Source organism: Salvelinus alpinus, chromosome 24, assembly GCF_045679555.1.
Source record: "Salvelinus alpinus chromosome 24, SLU_Salpinus.1, whole genome shotgun sequence".
Classification (NCBI taxonomy): domain Eukaryota; kingdom Metazoa; phylum Chordata; class Actinopteri; order Salmoniformes; family Salmonidae; genus Salvelinus; species Salvelinus alpinus.
This window is the reverse complement of record NC_092109.1, coordinates 15,475,300-15,501,071: the sequence shown is the minus strand read 5'-3', so window position 1 is coordinate 15,501,071 and position 25,772 is coordinate 15,475,300. Positions and strand designations below refer to the sequence as shown.

The 25,772-nt window shown below is 44.2% G+C and overlaps 1 protein-coding gene across 2 annotated transcripts; it reads right to left on the bottom strand.

Moving 5' to 3' along the window:
* Nucleotides 1–208: 208 nt before the first annotated feature.
* Nucleotides 209–25,684, bottom strand: LOC139552218 (ER degradation-enhancing alpha-mannosidase-like protein 3). 2 transcript variants are annotated; one of them, XM_071363730.1, is made up of 20 exons: nucleotides 23,938–25,684; nucleotides 23,703–23,748; nucleotides 23,277–23,377; nucleotides 22,739–22,778; nucleotides 22,297–22,409; nucleotides 21,919–22,072; nucleotides 15,030–15,164; nucleotides 14,836–14,941; nucleotides 14,440–14,537; nucleotides 13,720–13,845; nucleotides 13,305–13,388; nucleotides 13,137–13,220; nucleotides 12,881–13,005; nucleotides 12,574–12,739; nucleotides 12,331–12,485; nucleotides 10,578–10,689; nucleotides 10,172–10,348; nucleotides 8,193–8,358; nucleotides 2,963–3,148; nucleotides 209–2,509 (listed from the first exon to the last, which is right to left on the bottom strand). In XM_071363730.1, exons 1-20 carry the CDS (start codon nucleotides 24,078–24,080, stop codon nucleotides 2,241–2,243), a joined length of 2,586 nt encoding a protein of 861 aa, XP_071219831.1. In that variant the 5' UTR covers nucleotides 24,081–25,684; the 3' UTR covers nucleotides 209–2,240. The 2 variants fall into 2 exon arrangements, with proteins under 2 accessions (XP_071219831.1, XP_071219830.1); XM_071363729.1 differs by having other exon boundaries at nucleotides 2,951–3,148; nucleotides 23,938–25,683.
* Nucleotides 25,685–25,772: the final 88 nt, after the last annotated feature.

Sequence of the window (25,772 nt, the reverse complement as noted above, 5' to 3'; positions counted from 1 at the left end):
GTCATCTTGGAATGAATTGTGCGTTGCATCACCAAGACCTCCGTTACAGACATAAAATGATTTAGATTTTATTCTAAAGTTATAGAGCCATTACTAGTTCATAAACCTACCTAGATACCTCTTTATGAAGAAATGTGATCATTGAAAACATCCACATTGTAATATTTTGTTGAGGGAAGTGAGTACACGAATGACTCACAAGAAAAACTAAGATCATTATTCTTAATTTATTGACAAGATCAGGTGCGTCAGCTTTCAAATGATACTTCTCAAAAGACAAAGTACATCATAATCTGGTACTGCTATCAGAAATAATCACTTTGGCACTGAGCTTCAGTTATCCCTATCGGTCAACATTTCCAAAATGTCCATAATAAATACCTAAAAAGACAACTCATTTTTAATGTCCCTTTCCTCTCTGAGTGAACAGTAATGGTCACAGAGGCCATAGATAGAGATGGACTTTGCCTTGAAATAAACTGTTACTGTATATAGGTGGCCGTGGTGGATTAAGACTTCAAGTGAAGTGAGCAGCAACAACGAGATATCTACTACACAAAACATTAACTGTGAAGAAATCATGTACTCTGTCATGACAAAACACTGTTTCTCTATACAAAACATTCCCATGTTTCCACAGGGACAATGGGAATATAACCCACTTTTACACCTTAAAATATATGAAATATAAAACCCATGCAAAAATGATTAAAACACCTGGCAGATCGATATTGAGACTCAGGAATGAATGATACAATAAGCGGATGTGAGTGACTGCATCTGATCATACAAGTAGAAACGTTATGTCTGCTGCTTAACTGTTGTTGGTACACACACACTCATGCCCAGGTAATCTCATAATGCAAAAAGAAAGATGGAGAAAGAGAAAAATACGAACAGTCTGATGTTCTTACCCTCCACACAAAGAATCATACGCACAAAGGCTGTTTGCGATGAGGACACCGAACAGACAAAACACAGACGGTGTGTTTGATGTGCTGTGAGCTGCTTGGGAAGAAGTCCCTGGATGTTTGGTCCCACCATGATGATAGCTCTAGGAGGAAGATGCCGGTGGGCTGAAGTGCATGGCATTATAGGCCGTCTGGTGGCAGTGGTGAAGATAGGCAGAGTACCAACCTAGAGCTGGTAGACTCAGCGTCATGACGTTGCCACGAGCAGCACTACAAAAATGTAGTTAAGTGCAGTGCGAGACTTTCTCCTCACACAGTATCTGCGCATGAGCTGCACTTCATGATGTTACAACGTGGTTTATACGGGACCCAAAACAGCGGAGAAATTGAGCCTCGCGCTTCAATGCTCTTAGTTGTTGCGGAAATCGGACTGATATATTGTGTTAACATAACCGACTGACATTTGAAAAATGCATGACTAAGGTCGATAAAAGGTATTGATTTGGTAGTGTAGTAATGATTGCACACACACACACACGTCTTTTTCACTCTTACATTTCCCTGATGTAGCTACCAGTACAAAATAAATCAAACTGAACTCATCGGTTCACCCAAAATGGCCCCTTATCCTTTTTCTAAAAGCATTCTTGTGAGTGTTAACACATCCTTTTGGTCAGGAGAGCCCATTCCTCACCTATTCATCTTCAAAATAACACTACTAGCCACACTGTAAATTCACTCACACACACACACACCACTGAATTGACAGGACACCAACTTGTTACAGGGAACAGTAAAGCAATCCCCTTGTCAGTGCAGCCGCTCAACACAATCTAGCCTACAATACAGAGACTCAAACACAAGGCCTCAGACAAAGTTGTTCCTATATCACCCCAATATCCCCTCCCACGCTTACCTCAGCTATTTCTCTGAAATGTGCACGTCATCAATTCTCTCTTACAATCATCTGACTAAATCTGTGTCATCTCCACAACACAACTGAGGAGGCTTGAGGCGACAGTAGCACGGTAAGACTAACAAGCTACCTGCCCAATGCCCATCCCTTCCTATACATTAATACATACTGCAGTTCCAATAACTATCAACTGTACGAGACCACCCTCAGGTTTTAGAAAGGGTAGTGAGTGAGTCAGTGGGATTGACTGTCACACTGCTAAGGTCCCCTCTTGAGTCAGTCCCGTCCAGAGCGTGCAGCAGGGCCCTCTCTGGCACAGCAACGTGCCTCTGCACACTGGCCAGGGATCAGTGCTGGGGAGCCCAGGCCCTTGGTCAGTGGGAGGGGGGTTGAGGAACCTAACTGTTCTGAGATCAGGGGTCTGTATTGGGGTCGTTGGGGCTGTGGGAAGGGGGCGATGTAACAGTTTGTCCGTAGGAACATTGCATATGATCGTCTCCAGGTGTTAGGCAGCTGTCTCCTTGCTGTTTGTACTCCTCTTCCTCCAACACTACCTCTCCCTTCTCCAGGACAAACTGCAGGGTGGGGCCTCTGGCCTCTCCCTCCTCCCCGTCTTCCAGCTCCCCCTCTTCCGCCAGGCGGAACTTGATGTTCATCTTCCCCAGGGGCTTCTCTGCTTTGTCTGGAGAGTAGTGATCAGGAGGAAGACGGAGCGAGAACAAGAAATAGAAAGGAAGACAGAGGGAGAGACAGTCAGTGGCAAACATGTCATCTGTTACACCTCAAACATCTAGCACACATTTAAGTTACAAAGTGTTATTTTTCATTGAACCCAAACAACTGATAAGAGTTCAGCATTAAAATGTCAGTTAGGCTTTTGGGCTGTTTCACCTTTCACCTCAATTTAGAACTCTTCCCCCGCATAATTAACCCCTATAGCTTCAGTCCCATAGGCAGGCCACCTCTTTAAAAAAAATATTTTACGCTTGATTTAGACTGCTGGAAACAGAGGGGGAGACAGGCAAGTGGGAGAACAGTATTATAGACGCATTGATTGAACCCTGGTCTTCGGTGGGGAGCAGTATTACTAGACCACGGGCTCTGCACAGGCCCCCTCTCTTACCTGTTGTCTTACCTAGCCGTCTCTCTTTGGGCAGCATCAGTACGTCTACGTTGCTGTGGTCCTCCAGAGCAGAGGTGAGCAGCGCCCCCTCCTGGCTGAATAGAAACACCAGGGGGATGGTGATGTCAGCTGTGGACCCTCCGTCTCCCACCATCTGGAACAGGGGCGTCTCTGCGCTGTTACTCCCCTCCCGGTGGTCTAGGAGGGACGGAGGAGTTATGGAAAATGTTGTTTTTCAGAACACAAGTGGGGAGGGCTTGTGAGTGATATCTACTCAAAGAGGAATGCCATATCGATCAAAGCCCGTTTGTGAACCAACTCTGATCTTAAGAGGTAAAATGCAGAGCTACTGTAAACTCACACTGATAAAGTAGGTGATGGTTCCCCAAAACCAACCATTTGGGATCTTTACTTCAGTAAGTAGTACACTGTAACAATGCAGACCAATATGGCCTTCTAAATCTAGGTTAGGCCCCACTAAGCTATTTTCCTAAGCTCCTATCATAGCAGAGTAACAGGCTGTGTGCTGATATTATGGGCTATGTGTGGGTGTGTTGAGCAATGTTCCCTTTAATTGTTTTCGGCAACGAGAAAATTTCAGGTCTGCTGATTGGGAACTTAAATTCTGTACACACTTTTAAGTTACAGTTTTAAGGGTGTACACACTAAGTTAGTGGCAAAGTAGGCTATTGTGGCTATTTGATCACAATCGAGGCCTACCAGAGTGGTCTACTATCAAAAAACGATTGAAAAAAATGCATCCCATAAAATTGCAATAGCTGTTCTATGATGCAGCCATGTGTGATGTTCTATGTTCAACTTCCGGCGCCGAAAAGAGATGGCCGCCTCGCTTCGCGTTCCTTGGAAAATATGCAGTATTTTGTTTTTTTATGTGTTATTTCTTACATCGGTACCCCAGGTAATCTTAGGTTTCATTACATACAGTCGGGAGGAACTACTGAATATACGATTAACGTCAACTCATCATCGTTCCTACCAGGAATATGACTTTCCCGAAACGGATCCAGTGTTTTGCCTTCCACCCAATACAATGGATCTGATCCCAGCCGGCGACCCTGTGCGACGCCGAAAAAGGGGCAAACGAGGCGGTCTCGTGGTCAGGCTTCGGAGACGGGCACATCGCGCTCCACTCCCTAGCATACTACTCGCCAATGTCCAGTCTCTTGACAATAAGGTTGATGAAATCCGAGCACGGGTAGCATTCCAGAGAGACATCAGGGATTGCAACGTGCTCTGCTTCACGGAAACATGGCTAACTCAAGGGACGCTAACGGAGTCGGTGCAGCCAGCTGGTTTCTTCATGCATCGCGCCGACAGAAACAAACATCTTTCCGGTAAGAAGAGGGGCGGGGGGGTATGCCTTATGATTAACGAGAAGTGGTGTGATCATCATAACAACACACAGGAACTCAAGTCATTCTGTTCACCTGATCTAGAACTCCTCACAATCAAATGTCGACCGCATTATCTACCAAGGGAATTCTCTTCAATCATAATCACAGCCGTATATATTCCCCCCCAAGCAGACACATCGATGGCCCTGAACGAACTTTATCTGACTCTTTGTAAACTGGAAACCACACACCCTGAGGCTGCATTCATCGTAGCTGGGGATTTTAACAAGGCTAATCTAAAAACAAAACTCCCTAAATTCTATCAGCATATCGATTGTGCTACCAGGGCTGGGAAAACCCTAGATCATTGTTATACTAATTTCCGCGACGCATATAAGGCCCTCCCCCGCCCCCCTTTCGGAAAAGCTGACCACGACTCCATTTTGTTGATTCCAGCCTACAAACAGAAACTCAAACAACAAGCTCCCGCGCTCAGGTCTGTTCAACGCTGGTCCGACCAATCTGAATCCACGCTTCAAGACTGCTTCGATCACGCGGATTGGAATATGTTCCGCATCGCGTCCAACAACAATATTGACGAATATGCTGATTCGGTGAGCGAGTTCATTAGGAAGTGCATTGACGATGTCGTACCCACAGCAACGATTAAAACATTCCCAAACCAGAAACCGTGGATTGACGGCAGCATTCGCGTGAAACTGAAAGCGCGAACCACTGCTTTTAACCAGGGCAAGGTGACCGGAAGCATGACCGAATACAAACAGTGTAGCTATTCTCTCCGCAAGGCAATCAAACAGGCTAAGTCCCAGTACAGAGACAAAATCGAGTCGCAATTCAACAGCTCAGACACAAGAGGTATGTGGCAGGGTCTACAGTCAATCACGGATTACAAAAAGAAAACCAGCCCCGTCGCGGACCAGGATGTCTTGCTCCCAGACAGGCTAAACAACTTTTTTGCCCGCTTTGAGGACAATACAGTGCCACTGACACGGCCCCCTACCAAAACCTGCGGGCTCTCCTTCACTGCAGCCGAGGTGAGTAAAACATTTAAACGTGTTAACCCTCGCAAGGCTGCAGGCCCAGACGGCATTCCCAGCCGCGTCCTCAGAGCATGCGCAGACCAGCTGGCTGGTGTGTTTACGGACATATTCAATCAATCCTTATCCCAGTCTGCTGTTCCCACATGCTTCAAGAGGGCCACCATTGTTCCTGTTCCCAAGAAAGCTAAGGTAACTGAGCTAAACGACTACCGCCCCGTAGCACTCACTTCCGTCATCATGAAGTGCTTTGAGAGACTAGTCAAGGACCATATCACCTCCACCCTACCGGACACCCTAGACCCACTCCAATTTGCTTACCGACCCAATAGGTCCACAGACGACGCAATCGCAACCACACTGCACACTGCCCTAACCCATCTGGACAAGAGGAATACCCATGTGAGAATGCTGTTCATCGATTACAGCTCAGCATTTAACACCATAGTACCCTCCAAACTCGTCATCAAGCTCGAGACCCTGGGTCTCGACCCCGCCCTGTGCAACTGGGTCCTGGACTTCCTGACGGGCCGCCCCCAGGTGGTGAGGGTAGGTAACAACATCTCCACCCCGCTGATCCTCAACACTGGGGCCCCACAAGGGTGCGTTCTGAGCCCTCTCCTGTACTCCCTGTTCACCCACGACTGCGTGGCCATGCACGCCTCCAACTCAATCATCAAGTTTGCGGATGACACTACAGTGGTAGGCTTGATTACCAACAACGACGAGACGGCCTACAGGGAGGAGGTGAGGGCCCTCGGAGTGTGGTGTCAGGAAAATAACCTCACACTCAACGTCAACAAAACAAAGGAGATGATTGTGGACTTCAGGAAACAGCAGAGGGAGCACCCCCCTATCCACATCGACGGGTCAGTAGTGGAGAAGGTGGAGAGTTTTAAGTTCCTCGGTGTACACATCACGGACAAACTGAATTGGTCCACCCACACAGACAGCGTCGTGAAGAAGGCGCAGCAGCGCCTCTTCAACCTCAGGAGGCTGAAGAAATTCGGCTTGTCACCAAAAGCACTCACAAACTTCTACAGATGCACAATCGAGAGCATCCTGTCGGGCTGTATCACCGCCTGGTACGGCAACTGCTCCGCCCACAACCGTAAGGCTCTCCAGAGGGTAGTGAGGTCTGCAGAACGCATCACCGGGGGCAAACTACCTGCCCTCCAGGACACCTACACCACCCGATGTCACAGGAAGGCCATAAAGATCATCAAGGACAACAACCACCCAAGCCACTGCCTGTTCACCCCGCTATCATCCAGAAGGCGAGGTCAGTACAGGTGCATCAAAGCAGGGACCGAGAGACTGAAAAACAGCTTCTATCTCAAGGCCATCAGACTGTTAAACAGCCACCACTAACATTTAGCGGCCGCTGCCAACATACTGACTCAACTCCAGCCACTTTAAAAATGGGAATTGATGGAAACTATGTAAAAATGTACCACTAGCCACTTTAAACAATGCCACTTAATATAATGTTTACATACCCTACATTACCCATCTCATATGTATATACTGTACTCTATATCATCTACTGCATCTTGCCATCTTTATGTAATACATGTACCACTAGCCACTTTAAACTATGCCACTTTATGTTTACATACCCTACAGTACTCATCTCATATGTATATACCGTACTCTATACCATCTACTGCATCTGCCATGCCGTTCTGTACCACCACTCATTCATATATCTTTATGTACATATTCTTTATCCCTTTACACTTGTGTGTGTGTGTAAGGTAGTAGTTGTGGAATTGTTAGGTTAGATTACTTGTTGGTTATTACTGCATTGTCGGAACTAGAAGCACAAGCATTTCGCTACACTCGCATTAACATCTGCTAACCATGTGTATGTGACTAATAAAATTTGATTTGATTTGATTTGATGTAGGTCTACATTCCATAAGACTTAAAAAAAAACATTATGCATGGACTTGACATGAATTTTCCTTCAGACAAGTTGTCCACTGAAAATGGTGTATTGTGTGATGCAAGAAACCACTTCAAAGTAAAATGCATTATTATTCCCATACCATTATTATTACAGAGAATCAGATGAAAATGTAGGCTTTGCTACCCTCTGCCTTGTGGCTTATTCAAGCTGGTCTCACTGCACCTTTAAGACATAAAAAAAGCTCTTTAGTCTTTTGCCGAGTTCTTGTCATGTCAGAAACCCGGGACCCCCCCCGAGTTAAAATTAACATAAGTTATTTGCGTAGAGATTCCTATTGGTTGATTCTGATACTTCCCAAGTGGGATACTCGGGTATCATCTTTCTACAATGAGTAAGCAAGTCAGACATTTCAGAGTTAACGACATGACGTGAACACGGCATTTACCGGACTCGCTTTTGAAAGATGGATAGAAAAGTAGGAAGCAACCACTCCCCTATTGCCGACTAGAAACTAGCTATAAATTGGCTAATAACTCACTAACTAGCAAAGAATATCAACAAATGTGCAAACGCGGCTACATGCGGCTCTGTTCTCAAAACAAGCACATCTACTTGTGACAGCTTGTGTCCGTCAATGCAATAGAATCCTCCGACGATGCGCTCTGCCTAAAACCATATTCACAGATTAAGCCTTGCATAGTTAGATTTGTTTTGTTTTGTTGCATCGAAAGGGGCTAATATGTAAATTTGATAACGTAAACTAACGGGTCGAAACTAGTAAAGTTGAGTGAAGTTCAATCTCGTGCTTCTCTGCTGGTGTTTCTTTTACCCGGCAGTCCTGGGGGAGCTGGGTGGTGTTGAGGCGTGAGAGAGAGGGGGACAGGCAGAATGGGGGTGTGTGTGTTCCATTCCCTCACCTATGAAGATGACTCCAATAGCCCCAGCCTCCTGTAGCCTGTGGGCCTTGGCAGCAAACATGCAGTCGCCACGCAGTGCCAGGGCAATGTGCCCGCTCAGCTCCTCAGCATTCTCTATGGGTCCACACGCTGTGTAAGGGGAGGTCTTCACGATGCTGCCCTTCACCTGGGAGAGGAACCGGGTACAGTTGAAGTCAGAAGTTTACATACACATAGGTTGGAGTCATCAACTCATTTTTCAACCACTCCACAAATTTGCAAGTCGGTTAGGACATCTACTTTGTGCATGACACAAGTCATTTTCCCAACAATTATTTACAGACAGATTATTTCACTTATAATTCACTGTATCACAATTCCAGTGGGTCAGAAGTTTACATACAATAAGTTGGCTGTGCCTTTAAAAAGCTTGGAAAATTCCAGAAAATGATGTCATGGCTTTAGAAGCTTCTGATAGGCTAATTGACATAATTTGAGTCAATTGGAGGTGTACCTGTGGATGTATTTCAAGGCCTACCTTCAAACTCAGTGCCTCTTTGCTTGACATGGGAAAATCAAAAGAAATCAGCCAAGACCTCAGAATTTTTTTTTTGACCTCCACAAGTCTGGTTCATGCTTGGGAGCAATTTCCAAACGCCTGAAGGTACCACGTTCATCTGTACAAACAATAGTACGCAAGTATAAACACCATGGGACCACGCAGCCGTCATACTGCTAGGAAGGAGACGTGTTCTGTCTCCTAGAGATGAACGTACTTTGGTGCGAAAAGGAAAATCAATCTCAGAACAACAGCAAAGGACCTTGTGAAGATACTGGAGGAAACAGGTACAAAAGTATCTATATCCACAGTAAAACGAGCCCTATTTCGACATAACCTGAAACCGCTCATCAAGGAAGAAGCCACTGCTCCAAAACCGCCATTAAGAAAGCCAGACTATGGTTTGCAACTGCACATGGGGACAAAGATCATACTTTTTGGAGAAATGTCCTCTGGTCTGATGAAACAAAAATATAACTGTTTGGCCATAATGACCATCGTTATGTTTGGAGGAAAAAGGGGGAGGCTTGCAAGCCGATGAACACCATCCCAACCGTGAAGAACAGGAGTGGCAGCATCACGTTGTGGGGATGCTTTGCTGCAGGAGAGACTGGTGCACTTCACAAAATAGATGGCATCATGAGGCAGGAAAATTATTTGGATATATTGAAGCAACATCTCAAGACATCAGTCAGGAAGTTAAAAGCTTGGTCACAAATGGGTCTTCCAAATGAACAATGACACCAAGCATACTTCCAAAGTTGTGGCAAAATGGCTTAAGGACAACAAAGTCAAGGTATTGGAGTGGCCATCACAAAGCCGTGACCTCAATCCTATAGAAAATTTGTGGGCAGAACTGAAAAAGCGTGTGCGAGCAAGGAGGCCTATAAACCTGACTCAGTTACACCAGCTCTGTCAGGAGGAATGAGCCAAAATTCACCCAACTTATTGTGGGAAACTTGTGGAAGGCTACCCAAAACGTTTGACCCAAGTTAAACAATTTAAAGGCCATGCTACCAAATACTAATTGAGTGTATGTAAACTTCTGACCCACTGGGAATGTGATGAAAGAAATAAAAGCTGAAATAAATAATTCTCTCTACTATTATTCTGACATTTCACATTCTTAAAATAAAGTGGTGATCCTAACTGACCTAGACAGGGAATTTTTACTCGGATTAAATGTCAGGAATGTCGAAAAACTGAGTTTAAAATGTATTTGGCTAAGGTGTATGTATAACTTCCGACTTCAACTGTATGTGAGTGAGTGAGTAAGAGAGGTTCCTGTAAATACTCTGTACAGTATTGAGACAGACATCCAAAGAGCTCCAGAGTCAGTATTTAATTTGGGTCATAAATGTAAGGGGACAAAAAGGTGCATGCTCATCTCTTACAGTATCAATATTTTGAGTGACAAAAAAAATAAAAATAGAAAGCTAACCCCGTGCTCCTGCTTGGTAAGGTCCATTCCAAACTTGGCTGGTCCTGCAGTCAGGACCGTTCTACCCAGAAACGGGGGGGATATGAGCTGAACGAGGAGGGGCTCTACTTCTTCCTCCTCTGTGGTCTGGGTCACCTCTGCCACCAGTTTCACCCTGTAAACACCTTTATGTACCTCCTTAAAATAAGTACATTGGTGTTATTAATTACACAGGGGCATTAATGAGACAGGGCAATGTTTCCCTGCTAAACAATAGCTCGCATCCCAAATGGCACACTATTCCCTACACAGTGCACTACTTTTGATAGGGCTCTGGTCAAAAGTAGTGCACAGGGAATAGGGTGCCATTTGGGACAGAGTCAGACAATAGAGAGCTAGAAATCAAAAAGCTGCCCACGCTTCTTACCCCCCATGTCCCTGTTGCTCCAGCCTCGCTCAGTGGGGTGAGGGAGACGCCCATGCTCCTCAGAAACTCAACAGGCTCCATACTGTGGTCGTGAAGCGGCAGGTCGATGCCCCTGCAAACACACAGACTCATCAGTGACACACAGTGGCTAGGTCAGAGTCACCTAGCAGGGTTAACACAAAGGATGACGGAAGAACAAAATCAGTTTTAATGAATGTGTAGGTCTTCACAGCCACACAACATTTACCACCAGTGCCTTCAGAAAGTATACAGATCCCTTGACTTTTTCCACACTTTGTTACGTTACAGCCTTAATTCTAAAATGTATTTCCCCCCTTAATCTACACACAATACCCCATAAGGACAAAGAAAAAACTATTTTGAAATGTTTGCTAATTTATTAAATAAAAAAACTGAAATATTACTTAAGTATTCAGACCCCAGACCCTTTAGTACTTTGTTGAAGCACATTTGGCAGTGATTACAGCATCAAGTCTTCTTTGGTATGACACTACAAGCTTGGCACACCTGTATTTGGGGAGTTGCTCCCATTTCTCTCTGCAGATCCTCTCAAGCTCTGTCAGGTTGGATGGGGAGCTATTTTCAGGTCTCTCCAGAGATGTTCGTTCGGGTTCAAGTCCGGGCTCTGGCTGGGCCACTCAAGGACATGTCCCGAAGCCACTCCTGCGTTATCTTGGCTGTGTGCTTAGGGTCGTTGTCTGAGGTTCTGAGACAACCTGCTCAGGACCTGACTTTCATCAAGGATCTCTCTGTACTTTGCTCTGTTCATCTTTGCCTTGATCCTGACTAGTTTCCCAGTCCCTGCCGCTGAATCCTCACAGCATGATGCTGCCACCACCATGCTTCACCGTAGGAATGGTGCCAGGTTTCCTCCAGACGTGACGCTTGGCATTCAGGCCAAAGAGTTCAATCTTGGTTTCATCAGACCCGAGAATCTTGTTTCTCATGGTCTGAGAGTCTTTAGGTGCCTTTTGTGCCAGGCTGTCATGTGCCTTTTACTGAGGAGTGGCATCCGTCTGGCCACTCTACCATAAAGGCCTGATTGGTGGAGTGCTGCAGAGATGGTTGTCCTTCTGGAATGTTCTCCCATCTCCACAGAGGAACTCTAGAGCTCTGTCAGAGTGACCATCAGGTTCTTGGTCACCTCCCTGCCCAAGGCCCTTCTCCCCCTGATTGCTCAGTTTGGCCGGGGGGCTCTAGGAAGAGTTTCTTGGTGGTTCCAAACTTCTTCCATTTAAGAATGATGGAGGCCACTGTGTTCTTGGACCTTCAATCTGCAGAAATGTTTTAGTACCTTCCCGCGTTTCTGTGCCTCGACACCATCTTTGGTTTTTGCTCTGATTGCACTGTCAACTGTGGGACTTTATATAGACGGGTGTGTGCCTTTCCAAATCATGTCCAATCAATTGAATTTACCACAGGTGGACTCCAATCAAGTTGTAGAAACATCTCAAGGATGATCAATGGAAACAGGATGCACCTGAGCTCAATTTCGAGTCTCATAGCAAAGGGTCTAAATACTTATGTAAATAAGGAATTTCTGTTTATTTTTAATACATTTGAAACAATTTCTAAAAACCAGTTTTTCCTTGTCATTATGGGATATTGTGTGTAGATTGATGAGGAAATTGTTTTATTTAATCAATTTTAGAATAAGGCTGTAACGTAACAAAAAAGTCAAGGGGTCTGAATACTCTCAATATGAACACTACACGCACACGCACACACAAACCTGACAGGCGAAGCGTGGAAGGCCCGGCCCACCCCAGTCAGGTACTTGTAGCTGTCCCTTATGGTCTTGGCGAAGGAGGGGTTGTTGGGGAAAAGGGTCTGGGTGCTGGGGCAGGTGTAGGTAAACAGGTCTTCCTCCACGGTAGTGGCCGCTTCCTGGAACATATAGACACAAAATGGCCGATAAGTTTCAGCTCTTCTGACCATAACGCAACACAACTGTTGGTAACTGACTCAGCCTCACCGTGTTGTTGCCCCGACAAGGGGGCTGTGAGGTGGACAGGGAGACAGGCAGCAGGTGGGCCTCGGTGGTGAAGATGTAGTCGTCGATGTCGAAGTGAAGCTGGTTCTTCTCAGAGAACAGAAGGTACAGGTACTTAAACATCTCTGCCAGGAAGAACGAGTCCATCCTACGAAGAAAGGGAATGTTTGAAATGACTTGAAATCACACGTATTGCTATGTAATATGAGCTCTCTTGCTCAAAGAGCACCATGGAATCAGTGGATATGACCGGAGGTTTTAACCCATATGATTCGCTGCGATCCCCTACCTGTCCTCGTGGGCCCCTGTGCGGACGTCCTGCACAGCTGCAAACCCACAAGGTACCCTGGCATGGGCGTTGAGTTTTTCCACTATGGACTGGCCCACCCTGAGGTAGTAGGGGTCGCCTGTGGCCTGTGGAAGGGAAAACATGGTCTATCCCATTCTCAACCCCTCTCTCACTATGTTCACTGATGTACACAGAGTATACCATTACTCTACACATTTGGCTTTTCCCAGTGGGAACCCAAACCAAACTGCATTACCTTGTAGAGGTAGTAGGTGCTTTCTGCAAACTCTGGCCTCAGAGGGTGTTGACCCCAGTGAACTCTGAACTCGGTGGTGAAAGCCTGCAACGTTAGGAAAAACACAGTCAAGCAAAGCTAAGAGCAGATATCATCTTGACTCAAATTTCAAATGTCACTTTTCCTTACCTCAGGGAGAAACTTGTGCTGCTTGGTGACTTGGTAGAGCATCTCATGGGTCTCTATGGCTGGCTTTAGGTCTCCTCTCAGAACCTATGGCCAAGGGTTGATAATACAGTCTTTACTATGAACGATTCACTTTCAGAGCGTATACCTGTTCATACAACCCCATTGAAACTGATAGAAAATCAATAAAATAAAATAAATAAACAGTCTTCTGCTGTAGTGGATAGATGTGTGGTCAGGATGATGTCATGATACAAGCAGAGGGTCTCATGAATTCGTGTGTCATTTGCATACAAAAGTAGTGCACTATAATTGGGAATAGGATGCCATTTGGGAGGCGGCCTGCGTCATATTGTTAGAGGCGGAGGGTAACCATGCCAAGTGGTGGCGATGATAGAGGCGGTGTCATGGGACTCACCTGCAGGCCGGGGAAGAAGGCGAGTAGGGAGTCCATCCAGCTGCGGACGCTCACCGTGGGGTTGTGCATGTGAACGTTGAGCAGCAGCGGAGGTTGGCTGATGTACTTCATGATGGCTCTGTAATGCTGTAGGAGACACAGCAGACAGCAGGCGTCGCTAAATACACTCACATTATGTATGATGTGTAGAGTTGATATTGGGGGGGGGGTTAGATCAGTGATGTGACCGAAACCCCATTTACACTTCATGAATCAGTGTTTCCACTAGGAGTTCTCAGCAGCGGTGGTAAAGGGGTGGGAGCGTGGTAGCGTCCGTGGCCAATGACGCGGTTAAGAGTCTCATCTTGGCCGCAGAAACAAAATGTTTCTGTTTAAGCTAATTTCCTGCAATTTTACACATTTCATCATGGGGCTGAGAGAGAAATTGCAGTTTGAAAGCTAATTTCGCCACTGCTAAATGCCTATAGGGGAAACACCGACAATAATATAGACCTTGTGATATCTGATAACTTTCATCTGATCACCATCTGGCCACAGTTCATCTGGACATTTCCATTAGAAATGAACATGCATGCATATGTTATCTGGTTCTGCAATCTGGATGCAGGTAGCATTTAAATGTAAAAATGCTGTCTGACAAATTGGAGTGTTCCCTACAAGCATAGAGCAATACATTGCAATAGATCAGCAGCTAGTGAGAGTAGAGAGATTGGGTCTCACAGTGTTGAACCTCTCCAGGTAAACGTTGTCTCCCAGCAGAACGTAAGCCTTCATCAGGTACTCATAGTATGAGTCAATGCCAGCACCCACACCACTGTCTGGAGATGCAAGGGACACACCGTTAATATAGATTTTGACTGATCTAAATGGGAATAACAACCAGGCGGGGAGACCCATATTCAAAACCAAACCCAGCTAGTAATATTGGAAGTGACTAATGGCTGATATAGAGGAAGTGAGATGATGTGTCATCACATGGTGCGAGGTGATAAAATGTTTGTTCCTCCTGCAACATTTGGACTTTTTAAATGTGAGAGTGGGTGGCCACGTGTGCTGGTGTAGGCGAGTGTGTGTTGTCTGAGCGGCTGAGTGTGTGACAGTGGAGCTCTGGCTCACCCCTGCGGACCCAGTCACCATTGTGGATATTAATGACTGTGCCCACGAGGTCACTTCCTCTCTGTCTCTTCTCCCACAGGACGTCCAGTGCTTTCCTAGCATTCTCCTGTTGGGACACAGAAACACATCTTCATACACACCGGTTCATAAATACAAAACAACACTATTTATTATTACTGGAACTACTAATGTACCTCGAACACGGCCTCCCCAGACAGCCGACTGAGAGCAGCAAACTCTAGAATCATGGTCCCTGCACAGGCTGTACAGGTGTCCGACTCAGTGCCTGTGCGTGACAGAGGATTAAGGACCCCGTACCTCAGGTTTACCTGCAAACAAACAGAAGTAGTAAGTATATTGTATGCATATTATTGTGGCCCCGGCGGCACAGAATAATCAAACGGTGCGACTGCTCAGAGATGCTTGGGAAGATGGGTCACAACGGGGGACCAGTGTGTGTGTGGGTGTTGGAGGGGGGTATCCGAGCTCCATCAGCTAGGACTAGATATTGGCTAATAAAATATTCCCATTCCTGCTCAAGTTGGCAATTTGGCATCCCTTCTTAAACACCCAAACTGTATACGCATTCACACATCAAGTCTTCAGTTGGATTCAGGGATGGAAATTCATACAAACAGCAACAGACACAATCACTGATTTATATTCACTTTGTCTACTTGTCCCATTCTTCAATCTTGTCTGGGATATATTTTAGTTGGCACACCTGTGTGGTGTATCTGGTATACAGTACCGGTCAAAAGTTTGGACACACCTACTCATTCAAGGGTTTTTCTTTATTTTGCTATTTTCTATATTGTAGAATAATAGTGAAGACATCAAAACTATGAAATAACACATATGGAATCATGTAGTAACCAAATAAAGTGTTAAACAAATCAAAATCAATTTTATATTTGAGATTCTTCAAAGTAGCCAACCTTTGCCTTGATGACAGCTTTGTACACTCATGGCATTCTCTCAAACAGCTTTAAAAATATATATTTTATTACTATAAATTAGCACAACAGTTTTCAGCTGTGCTAACATAATTGCAAAAGGGTTTTCTAATGATCAATTAGCCTTTTAAAATGATAAACTTGGATTAGCTAACACAACGTGCCATTGGAACACAGGAGTGATGGTTGCTGATAATGGGCCTCTGTACACCTATATAGATATTCCATTAAAAATCAGCCGTTTCCAGCTACAATAGTCATTTACAACATTAACAATGTCTACACTGTATTTCTGATCAATTTGATGTTATTTTAATGAACCAAAAATGTTTGCTTTTCTTTCAAAAACAAGGACATTTCTATTTGACCCCAAACTTTTGAATGGTAGTGTATATTTTTTCATAACGAGATGCAGTACAACCGAGGCAAAGGCGTTCAAAATGATGTTGGCTCCGGATCTGGTTCTGTACTGTAGGTGGCACCATGCTCTCTTTTTAAAGGAGGACTCCTATCTCTTATATCAGTGGTTCCCAAACTTTTTATATTCCCGTACCCCTTCAAACATTCAACCTCCAGCTGTGTACCCCCTCTAGCACCAGGGTCAGCGCACTCTCAAATGTTGTTTTTTGCCATCATTGTAAGCCTGTCACACACACACACACACACACACACACACACACACACACACACACACACACACACACACACACACACACACACACACACACACACACACACACACACACACACACACACTATACGATACATTTATTAAACATAAAAATGAGTGAGTTTTGTCACAACCCGGCTCGTGGGAAGTGACAAAGAACTCTTATAGGACCAGGGCACAAATAATAATATTATAATAATCAATAATTTTGCTCTTTATTTAACCATCTTACATATAAAACCTTATTTGTTAATTGGAAATTGTGAATAACTCACCACAGGTGAGTTATTTTCCACACACAGTCTGTGCCTGTATTTAGTTTTCATGCTAGTGAGGGCCGAGAATCCACTCTCACATAGGTACGTGGTTGTAAAGGGCATCAGTGTCTTAACGGCAGGATACTCTGGGCTCAGCCCAATCCAGAAATCTGGTAGTGGCTTCTGATTAAATTCAATTTTCACAGAACCACTTGTTGCAATTTCGATGAGGCTTTCTTGTTCCGATATCGGTAAGTGGACTGGAGGCAGAGCATGAAAGGGATAACGAATCCAGTTGTTTGTGTGATCCGTTTCGGGAAAGTACCTGCGTAATTGCGCATCCAACTCACTCAGGTGCTTCGCTATATCACATTTGACATTGTCCGTAAGCTTGAGTTAATTTGCACACAAAAAATATCATACAATGATGGAAAGACCTGTGTGTTGTCCTTGTTAATGCAGACAGAGAAGAGCTCCAACTTCTTAAATCATAGCCTCAATTTTGTCCCGCACATTGAATATAGTTGTGGAGCGTCCCTGTAATCCTAGATTTAGATCATTCAGGCGAGAAAAAATATAACCCAGATAGGACAGCTCGTCATCATGCAAGCGGTCAGACAAGTGAAAATGATGATCAGTAAAGAAAACTAAGCTCGTCTCTCAATTTAAAAAAATGTGTCAATACTTTGCCTCTTGATAACCAGCGCACTTCTGTATGTTGAAAAAGCATTAAATGGTCGCTGCCCATATCATTGCATAGTGCAGAAAATACACGAGAGTTCAGGGGCCTTGCTTTAACAAAGTTAACCATTTTCACTGTAGTGTCCAAAATGTCTTTCAAGCTCCCTTGGCCTCTCTTGTGGATGCTGCAGTGTACTCAAGTGGCGTCGGGAGCAACTGCTTGCACGCGTGTTACTACTCCACTATGTCTCCCTGTCATGGCTTTTGCGCCATCAGTAGATACCAACATGAGCAGCAGCTACATTTGGCTACATACGGACCGTTAAGTGGAATTCCCGCGAGAGAGTAACGGTTAATGTGATTGGATGTTAATTATTTGACTAGGCTACCTGTATTTGACGTTGTATTATTTAGCTGAACACTAGATTGTTTCATTTTATTTTTGGCAGTGAAAACAAGGCTACTCAGTCGACAAAAACTTCACCCAAATGTATAGCCCTGTTGGAAAATATAAATGGACTGTTTGAAAATGTGAAGATTTTTTTTTTTAAAAGAAGAAAAAATAAATAAAAAGTGAATCACATTTTTATTTGGCGTACCCCTGACGGCATTGCCGTACCCTAGTTTGGGAATACCTGTCTTAAAGGACCCATGTGTGACTCCTTGCTGTCCCCAGTCCGCCTGGCCCTGCTGCTATTCCAGTTTCAACTGTTCTGCCTGCGGTTATGGAACCCCTACCTGTCCCAGACCTGCTGTTTTCAATTCTTAATGATCGGCTATGAAAAGCCAACTGACATTTATTCCTGATTATTATTTGACCATGCTTGTCATTTATGAACATTTTGAAAATCTTGGCTCTCTCTAATTCTCTCCTTCTCTCTCTCTTTCTCTCTCTCGGAGGACCTGAGCCCTGGGACCGTGCGTCGGGGCTGCCGGGCGTGATGGCTCCTTGCTGTCCCCAGTCCACCTGGCCTTGCTGCTATTCCAGTTTCAGCTGTTCTGCCTGCGGTTATGGAACCGCCACCTGTCCCGGACCTGCTATTTTCAACTCTTGATGATCGGCTATGAAAAGCCAACTGAAAATTATTCATGATTATTATTTGACCATGCTTGTCACTTATGAACATTTTGAACATCTTGGCATAGTTCTGTTATAATCTCCACCCAGCACAGCCAGAAGAGGACTGGCCACCCCTCATAGCCTGGTTCCTCTCTAGGTTTCTTCCTAGGTTTTGGCCTTTCTAGGGAGTTTTTCCTAGCCACCGTGCTTCTACACCTGCATTGCTTGCTGTTTGGGGTTTTAGGCTGGGTGTCTGTACAGCACTTCGAGATATTAGCTGATGTACGAAGGGCTATATAAAATAAAATAAAATAAACTTGATGTGTACAGGGATGGTCAGCCACCCACTGGGTTGAAAACCCACTTTGGGATGGGGAGAGGTTTTAGCGGGTGGAACATTGGAGGACAATTAGAGGTTTACTTAGTCGCAGCTACAGTATGCTTAACGGTGCAAATATCATGGTACAGCTATATGAACACTCAATTATCAGGGTACTTCTTAAAATGGTAAGTTTATAAACATACACTATATTTACAAAAGTATGTGGATACGCCTTAAAATGTGTGGTTTCGGCTATTTCAGCCACAGCCAGTGTATAAAATCGAGCACACAGCCATGCAATCTCCATAGGTAACATTGCCAGTATAATGGTCTTACTGAAGAGCTCATTGAGTTTTAACGTGGCACCGTCATTGGATGCCACTTTTCCAACAAGCCAGTTCATCAAATTTCTGCCATGCTGGAGCTGCCCCAGTCAACTGTAAGTGCTGTTATTGTGAAGTGGAAACATCTAGGAGCAACAATGGCTCAGCCGCGAAGTGGTAGGCCATACAAACTCACAGAACGTGACCGTTGAGTGCTGAAGCGTGTAAAATTTGTCTGTTCTCGGTTACAACACTCACTACCGAGTTCCGAACTGCCTCTGGAAGCAACGTCAGCACAAGAACTGTTTGTCAGGAGCTTCATGAAATGGGTTTCCATGGCCGGGCAGCCGCACACAAGCCTAAAATCACCATGCGCAATGCCAAGTGTCTTCTGGAGTGGTGTAAAGCGTGGCGCCATTGGACTCTGGAGCAGTGGAAACGCGTTCTCTGGAGTGATGAATCACGCTTCATCATCTGGTAGTCCAATGGACAAATCTGGGTTTGGCGGATGCCAGGAGAAAGCTACCTGCCCCAATGCATAGTGCCAACTATAAAGTTTAGTCGAGGAGGAATAATGGTCCGGGTGTTGTTTTTCATGGTTCGGGCTAGGTCCCTTAGTTCCAGTGAAGGGAAATCTTAACCCTACAGCATACAATGACATTCTAGACGATTCTGTGCTTCCAACTTTGTGGCAAAAGTTTGGGGAAGGCCCTTTTCTGTTTCAGCATGACAATGCCCTCGTGCACAAAGCGAGGTCCATACAGAAATGGATTGTCAAAATCGGTGTGGAAGAACTTGACTGGCCTGCACAGAGCCCTGACCTCACCTCCATCGAACACCTTTGGGATGAATTGGAACGCCGACTGCGAGCCAGACCTAATCGCTCAACATCAGTCCCCGGCCTCACTAATACTCGTGGCTGAATGGAAGCAAGTCGCCGCAGCAATGTTCCAACATCTAGTGGAAAGCCTTCGGGGGCTGTTATGGCAGCAAAGAGGGGACCAACTCCATATTAATGCCCATGATTTTGGAATGAGATGGTCATGTAGTGTATTTGTGGAGAAAAAAAATCACGCTGATTAATTCTTTAGTCATATTCCATATTACCTATTTACTTTATGGGCCTGCCTACACCTATAGACTTGTTTTTTAAATTATATGAGCACTTATGAGCACTTTATTTGGAACGGCAAGCCAGTCAATTAATTGGGCCTATTTCTATAATTAATATGAATTCAGAGGGAAGAAATGATTAAATATTAAAGCATTGGACATCTCACTAAAGGCTTCAGTCATACAAAAACTATACTTGAATACAAACTGGTTCTCTAGCAGATAAGTAAGAATGGCTCACCCCGTGTCCAAGAATGGCCTTTATCCCTTCATTTAGATTAAAATTTTTCATTATCTCCAAAATAGCGCTATTTTTAAAACAAGCAATAGAAAGCTGGTTGCAATTTCAGTTTAATCCACCAGAAAAGACTGAACAAATATTATGGTTAAACTCAAATTTACTAATTGATTTTTATTTTTTAAACGGTATAATCTTTGTAAATTCTATCATAAATAAGACTGGTGGAGTTACGTCACACATGCAGCTAACAAAATTATATGGAAATGTCTGCTCTATCCAAAATTACAACAAATGATTGCAGCATTATGCAAAAATGGAAGAGGTAAGTGGAAATGGGAGAAGGTAAGGAACTTGTCTGTCGGCCCTGCAGACCAAAGTTCATTTAAGGACCAAAACATTTACACCTGCATCATACAGGTTGCAAAATACTTGGGAGATTTTCGATGTACATATTCCATGGCACATGGTCTATGAACTGATACACAAAACGATGCCGGATTCAAAACTTGAGTTTTTTTTATTTAAACTACTATACAAAATTCTTGCAACCATTAAAATGTTATATATATATATATATGGGGGATACAACCATCTCTACCGATTGTGGTTTGAAGAGACAGAATCATTAGATCACTTGTTTTGGTACTGCCCATATGTAGCTTGTTTTTGGTCACAGGTTGGGGAATGGATGATTTACTTGGAGCTAACTCTGCAAATAGCACTGCTGGGTGATTTGAAAAGTCATAGTCAATCAATCAATAATACTCTTAGCAAAGGTGTTTAATCTTTCATTTACTATGAGAAACTATGAGAATAGAAAGGTTCAGAACTTTTGTGAAACATCGCAGCGGAAAAATATATGGCTGCTAGAGACAGATGGGAGGGGTTGAGGTTAGCTGAAGGCTGGGACTAAAAACAAACAAAAGATTACTAAATGTAAAATATACTGTCTGAGAACTGTATGTAGAATGTATAAACTGGAAGTGGAAGGGTAAGTATTGTTGTTTTATTAGCCAATATCTAGTCCTAGGAGGTAGGGTTCGGGGAAAATAATAAAGGACATTATTATTTTTAAACATTTTGTGGCAATGTAATTGTCTGCATCATTTCCAATCCCCAATATATTTTGGGAGGTTAATATATTTATTTAAAATAATATATATTTTGTGGGGTTAATATATTTATTTAAAATAATATCTGCAATATTAAAGCTGATCTACACACAACATTTTTAAAGGGTATATTGTATGCACTACATGAGTATTGTCAGATAATTATACGACTACAACGCTATCTTGAAATCACTTTGAATCTTCTATTCACATTCAGCTGGTCACTCCTTTCAGACCTGAATCGTTTGGTATTTTTCCGACATTGTGGAAAAACAGAGTTCTGATTAACAAGGCTTTGCACCCAGGGGAACGGCGAAAAGCAGACATGTGGAGAGTGAGGTGTGTTACCCTGGGGTAGGGAAGGCCACTGGTGGTGTTAAAGGCAGGGAGCAGTCTGTGGCCCAGCTCCTTGGCCATGTGGAGCAGCTCATCTCTGTACCACTGCATCCTCTCCCCCCGCTGACGGAGCATGTCCGCCATCGTATGCGCCCCCAGCAGGCCCCTGTAGGGACAGCAAGATGATGGTGTGGTGAGCAAGATGATAGTGTGGTAAGCACGTGGCAATGTCCGGACAATTTCCTATTCATCTAAACACTGACAGCACTATATGATAAAGTCGTACAGTTATTAGAACATAATGTCCAATTACACATTTGTACCAGTATCATGCACGATTTTGGAGAACGACGGTGTCGTAGTGAGACAATGCATTGTATAGGTTCGTACCCCAGGACTCGGATGTTGGTCTCAAACACAGACACCACCACATCGTTGTCCAGCCTGACATCCCTCAATGTCCTCCTCACTGCATCCTCAAACTCGTCCAGCTTGTTCAACACCTGGAAACACGGACAAGCAACATTCGTTAATAGGGGAAAAGACTGAAGAAATAGGTGTTTAAATACTTAGACTAAACAAATGATAAACTTGCCTGAAAAAAAACATGAATTATTCCTGTGAATTACTACATTTCAATGATTTTTGCTAGGGTTTCCAGAACCATTAGAAAGGGCTATCCATTTCATCTATACTGCCATTTACTTTGTGTGTGTGGCTCTGAGGGGTTGTCGTGAAAATAGATCCCATTTGCTCATTGATTTCTCTATAGACATTTGTGGTACTACAGCTGACTACAATTATAGCCATACAGACAGGATCAGATACTCACCACCAGAGTATCCAGGGTGTCAATCAGAGTGAGGGAGAACCTAGGAGAAAACAAGGTTATATTTGTTAGGGTACACCACAGCAAAAATGTTTGCAACAAAACCTTGAAAACTGTAGTTTCTTATTGGACAAGTTCAGATAGTCCCGCCCTGTTTCAGCCCGTCTTCTTCCATTTGGTGCTTAATGAATATGACCCAGGTCAGGAGGATGAACTTATGCGCACACACACACACACACACACACACACACACACACACACACACACACACACACACACACACACACACACACACACACACACACACACACACACACACACACACACACACACACTCGATCCTGCTCCATGTCAGCTTCACCATAGTCATCATCTATTGTGTTTCCAGCCTAAGTGTTACACACAAGGTCTTAAGGAAGAACCAGAGGGGCTTCGGATAGGTCACGTCAAACAGAGTATAACAGGCTTTCCCACATCAAGTCCAAATGCATTTCCTTTTCCCATGAGCGTTACATATTGAGAAACGTGCGGCTGTACTCACTTCCCCAGAGAGTCGTCGATGTCTCCCCTGTTGGGCTCCAGACCACGCACCCTCCCCCTGCAGCTCAGGGGCATCAGCTCGTCCGCTGGGTACGCATATTTCTGTGGCAGAATCAGGGAACAGGTGCAGTCAGGGTACGGTACACATACTAATTAGGAAGAACATTTGTTTAAATACTTTTGAACTTAGAAGTATAGGCCCGAGTGGATGGCACACAGTCATGTCAGAGAGCTGTTTGAGCAATAATACAATATCAACAAAACAGTTAACAGAAACATGCCCTGGCCAGCTACATGGTCAGTAACAGAGACAACCATAGCTATGGCCTGAAACATCCAATTTTGCCCAATGTAGTTGAAAGTGACAATAATAATGCAAAATGGCATACATCTGATGTATTATTATAAATGATGTGGTCAGACTTACCATATAGCTACCATAGGCATGATCGAACATCTCAACGATCTGGTCCCTGTAACAGAAAGAAATATACTAGATCAACATAACCAAGTCATTTCTAACAGACAAGATGACGGATAGGTAAAGTGCTGGTGTGTTCAACGATTTAGTCCCTTCGTCTTCACAGCACAGACCTCGCCACTCAGTAAAAGGTGGGCATTGCGCAATGCTGGAGAGTGATCACACACGGTTGTTATCTCACCTGATTTTGCTCTTTTCTTCAGGTAACATGGCCTGACCTTCCTGGCCATTGGCCCAGCTAAGAAGGCCTGTAAGGAGTAGGGCTCTCAGCATCATGGCAATGCCAGGAGAACCCTGTGGCCAGCAAAACAGCTTTGCACCCATTTAATCTTTGACACGTATGTACACAAGTGGGTGTTCCTGTGCTCTCAATGACGTCCCTGAAAAATCATATCATCAATGCATTTCTTCTCCCGGGAACCTGCATGGGGTGGCCTCATGGACAAGCACAAGAGTTCAGACTTGACAACTGGTTGTCTCCACTACAGTTGATGGGCTTAGCTGTCAAACTAGCCAATTGACAACAACAATCAGGTTCCTTGCATGTTACCCCTGGCAGGATCAATAATTAGCGAGCCTAACAAGAGAACCACCGGGTACGTTAGAGATTGTTGAGAACTTTGCCACAATAGACATCTGTAGGTGTAGCTAGCTTGTAAGCTATCTAGCTATGTCCATATACTTTGAATCACACACGAAGCTCCTCTTCTGTTCACTAGCGTGATTTCCCAGTCTATAATCAGGCGTATACTCAAAATGACAGGAAGGAACTCCATCAGCTTAGCTGGCTAGTTAGCTAATTTAGCTAGCTAATTAACAAAGAGGAGCCATTGGTGATGTCTGCTTCGTATTGCAACACAACCCTCCTCTTCCGTGTCAGTCCCAGTTACACGGACAACGTCTGTCTCCCGACCCAAAGGGGGTTTTCAACCAAACCGTCGATGAAACCCCAGGGAGAAACCAAATCAGACGGTGCTCAGCTTCTTTGGTGGCTACTTACTTAGCTAGCAGTCTACTACACACAACAACAAGCTTTGAGGATACCTCTTGATGCTATTGGTCGAGGCGGCAGAGGTAAAAGGAAGACATTGGCCGTGTTCGAGAGGATCAGACCCGTCAAGTATGACTCACTGATCTACAAATAATAATGAGTAGTTATTTATGATACAATGTTCTTTGTGGATCAGTCAGTCGGCAGTCGCCTGCAATGTCGAACAAGCCCAATTTACGTCGTTTGTATCATGATGGAGCGTATCACGATAAGAATATTGACGTCAAATGTTGCTGGTTTTCAAAGTTACATTGTTATCAGTTATGGGCATAATATTGAGTTACAATGTAGGCATACTTTTTTACCTTGAATATTTTTAGTAGCTAGATCAACCGGAGAAGCATGGTAATTTTAAAACAACACTTTGCAATATGCCTATCCTTTCGTATGCATTATTAGACTATGGATTATGCCTAAATGTAGATTTAGCTATCACATTCGAATGTAAGTGGATATACTGAGATTGTATCCTTGTTTTATGGCGGTCCGCAAACAAATGTTATAGGTGCATGCCACCGCCTACTATTCTGTAGTATGAATTCATTAAACTTTGTGAATGCAGTGAAATCTCGTAAACCCAAGTACTTCTCTGCAACCACAACATCTATCCTCTGTCATTTGCGTTCCATTTCTGTGTTAGAATTGCTGGCCATGAACGCCCAAAAAAACTATCTTACAAAAAAGCCCATGTTATTCCTATCACTCTCTACTGGCCTCGACCTACTCACGATCCTTCAACCTGCCCCCTGGACTCATCTTCCTCTATTATCTTCCCTGCCTCAGCATATGACACCTTCTGCACTACTCTGATCCTGGCAACCTCAACCTGCCTTTCTCTCACTGGGCATCTCTGATCTCCAGCACCATGGGGACCCCTACAGTTTACACACACAACTTTTTCCACCGACACTACACATCTAGGAATCTCCCTCCTACCCATTGCTGCGGATTGCGTCTATCTGCGT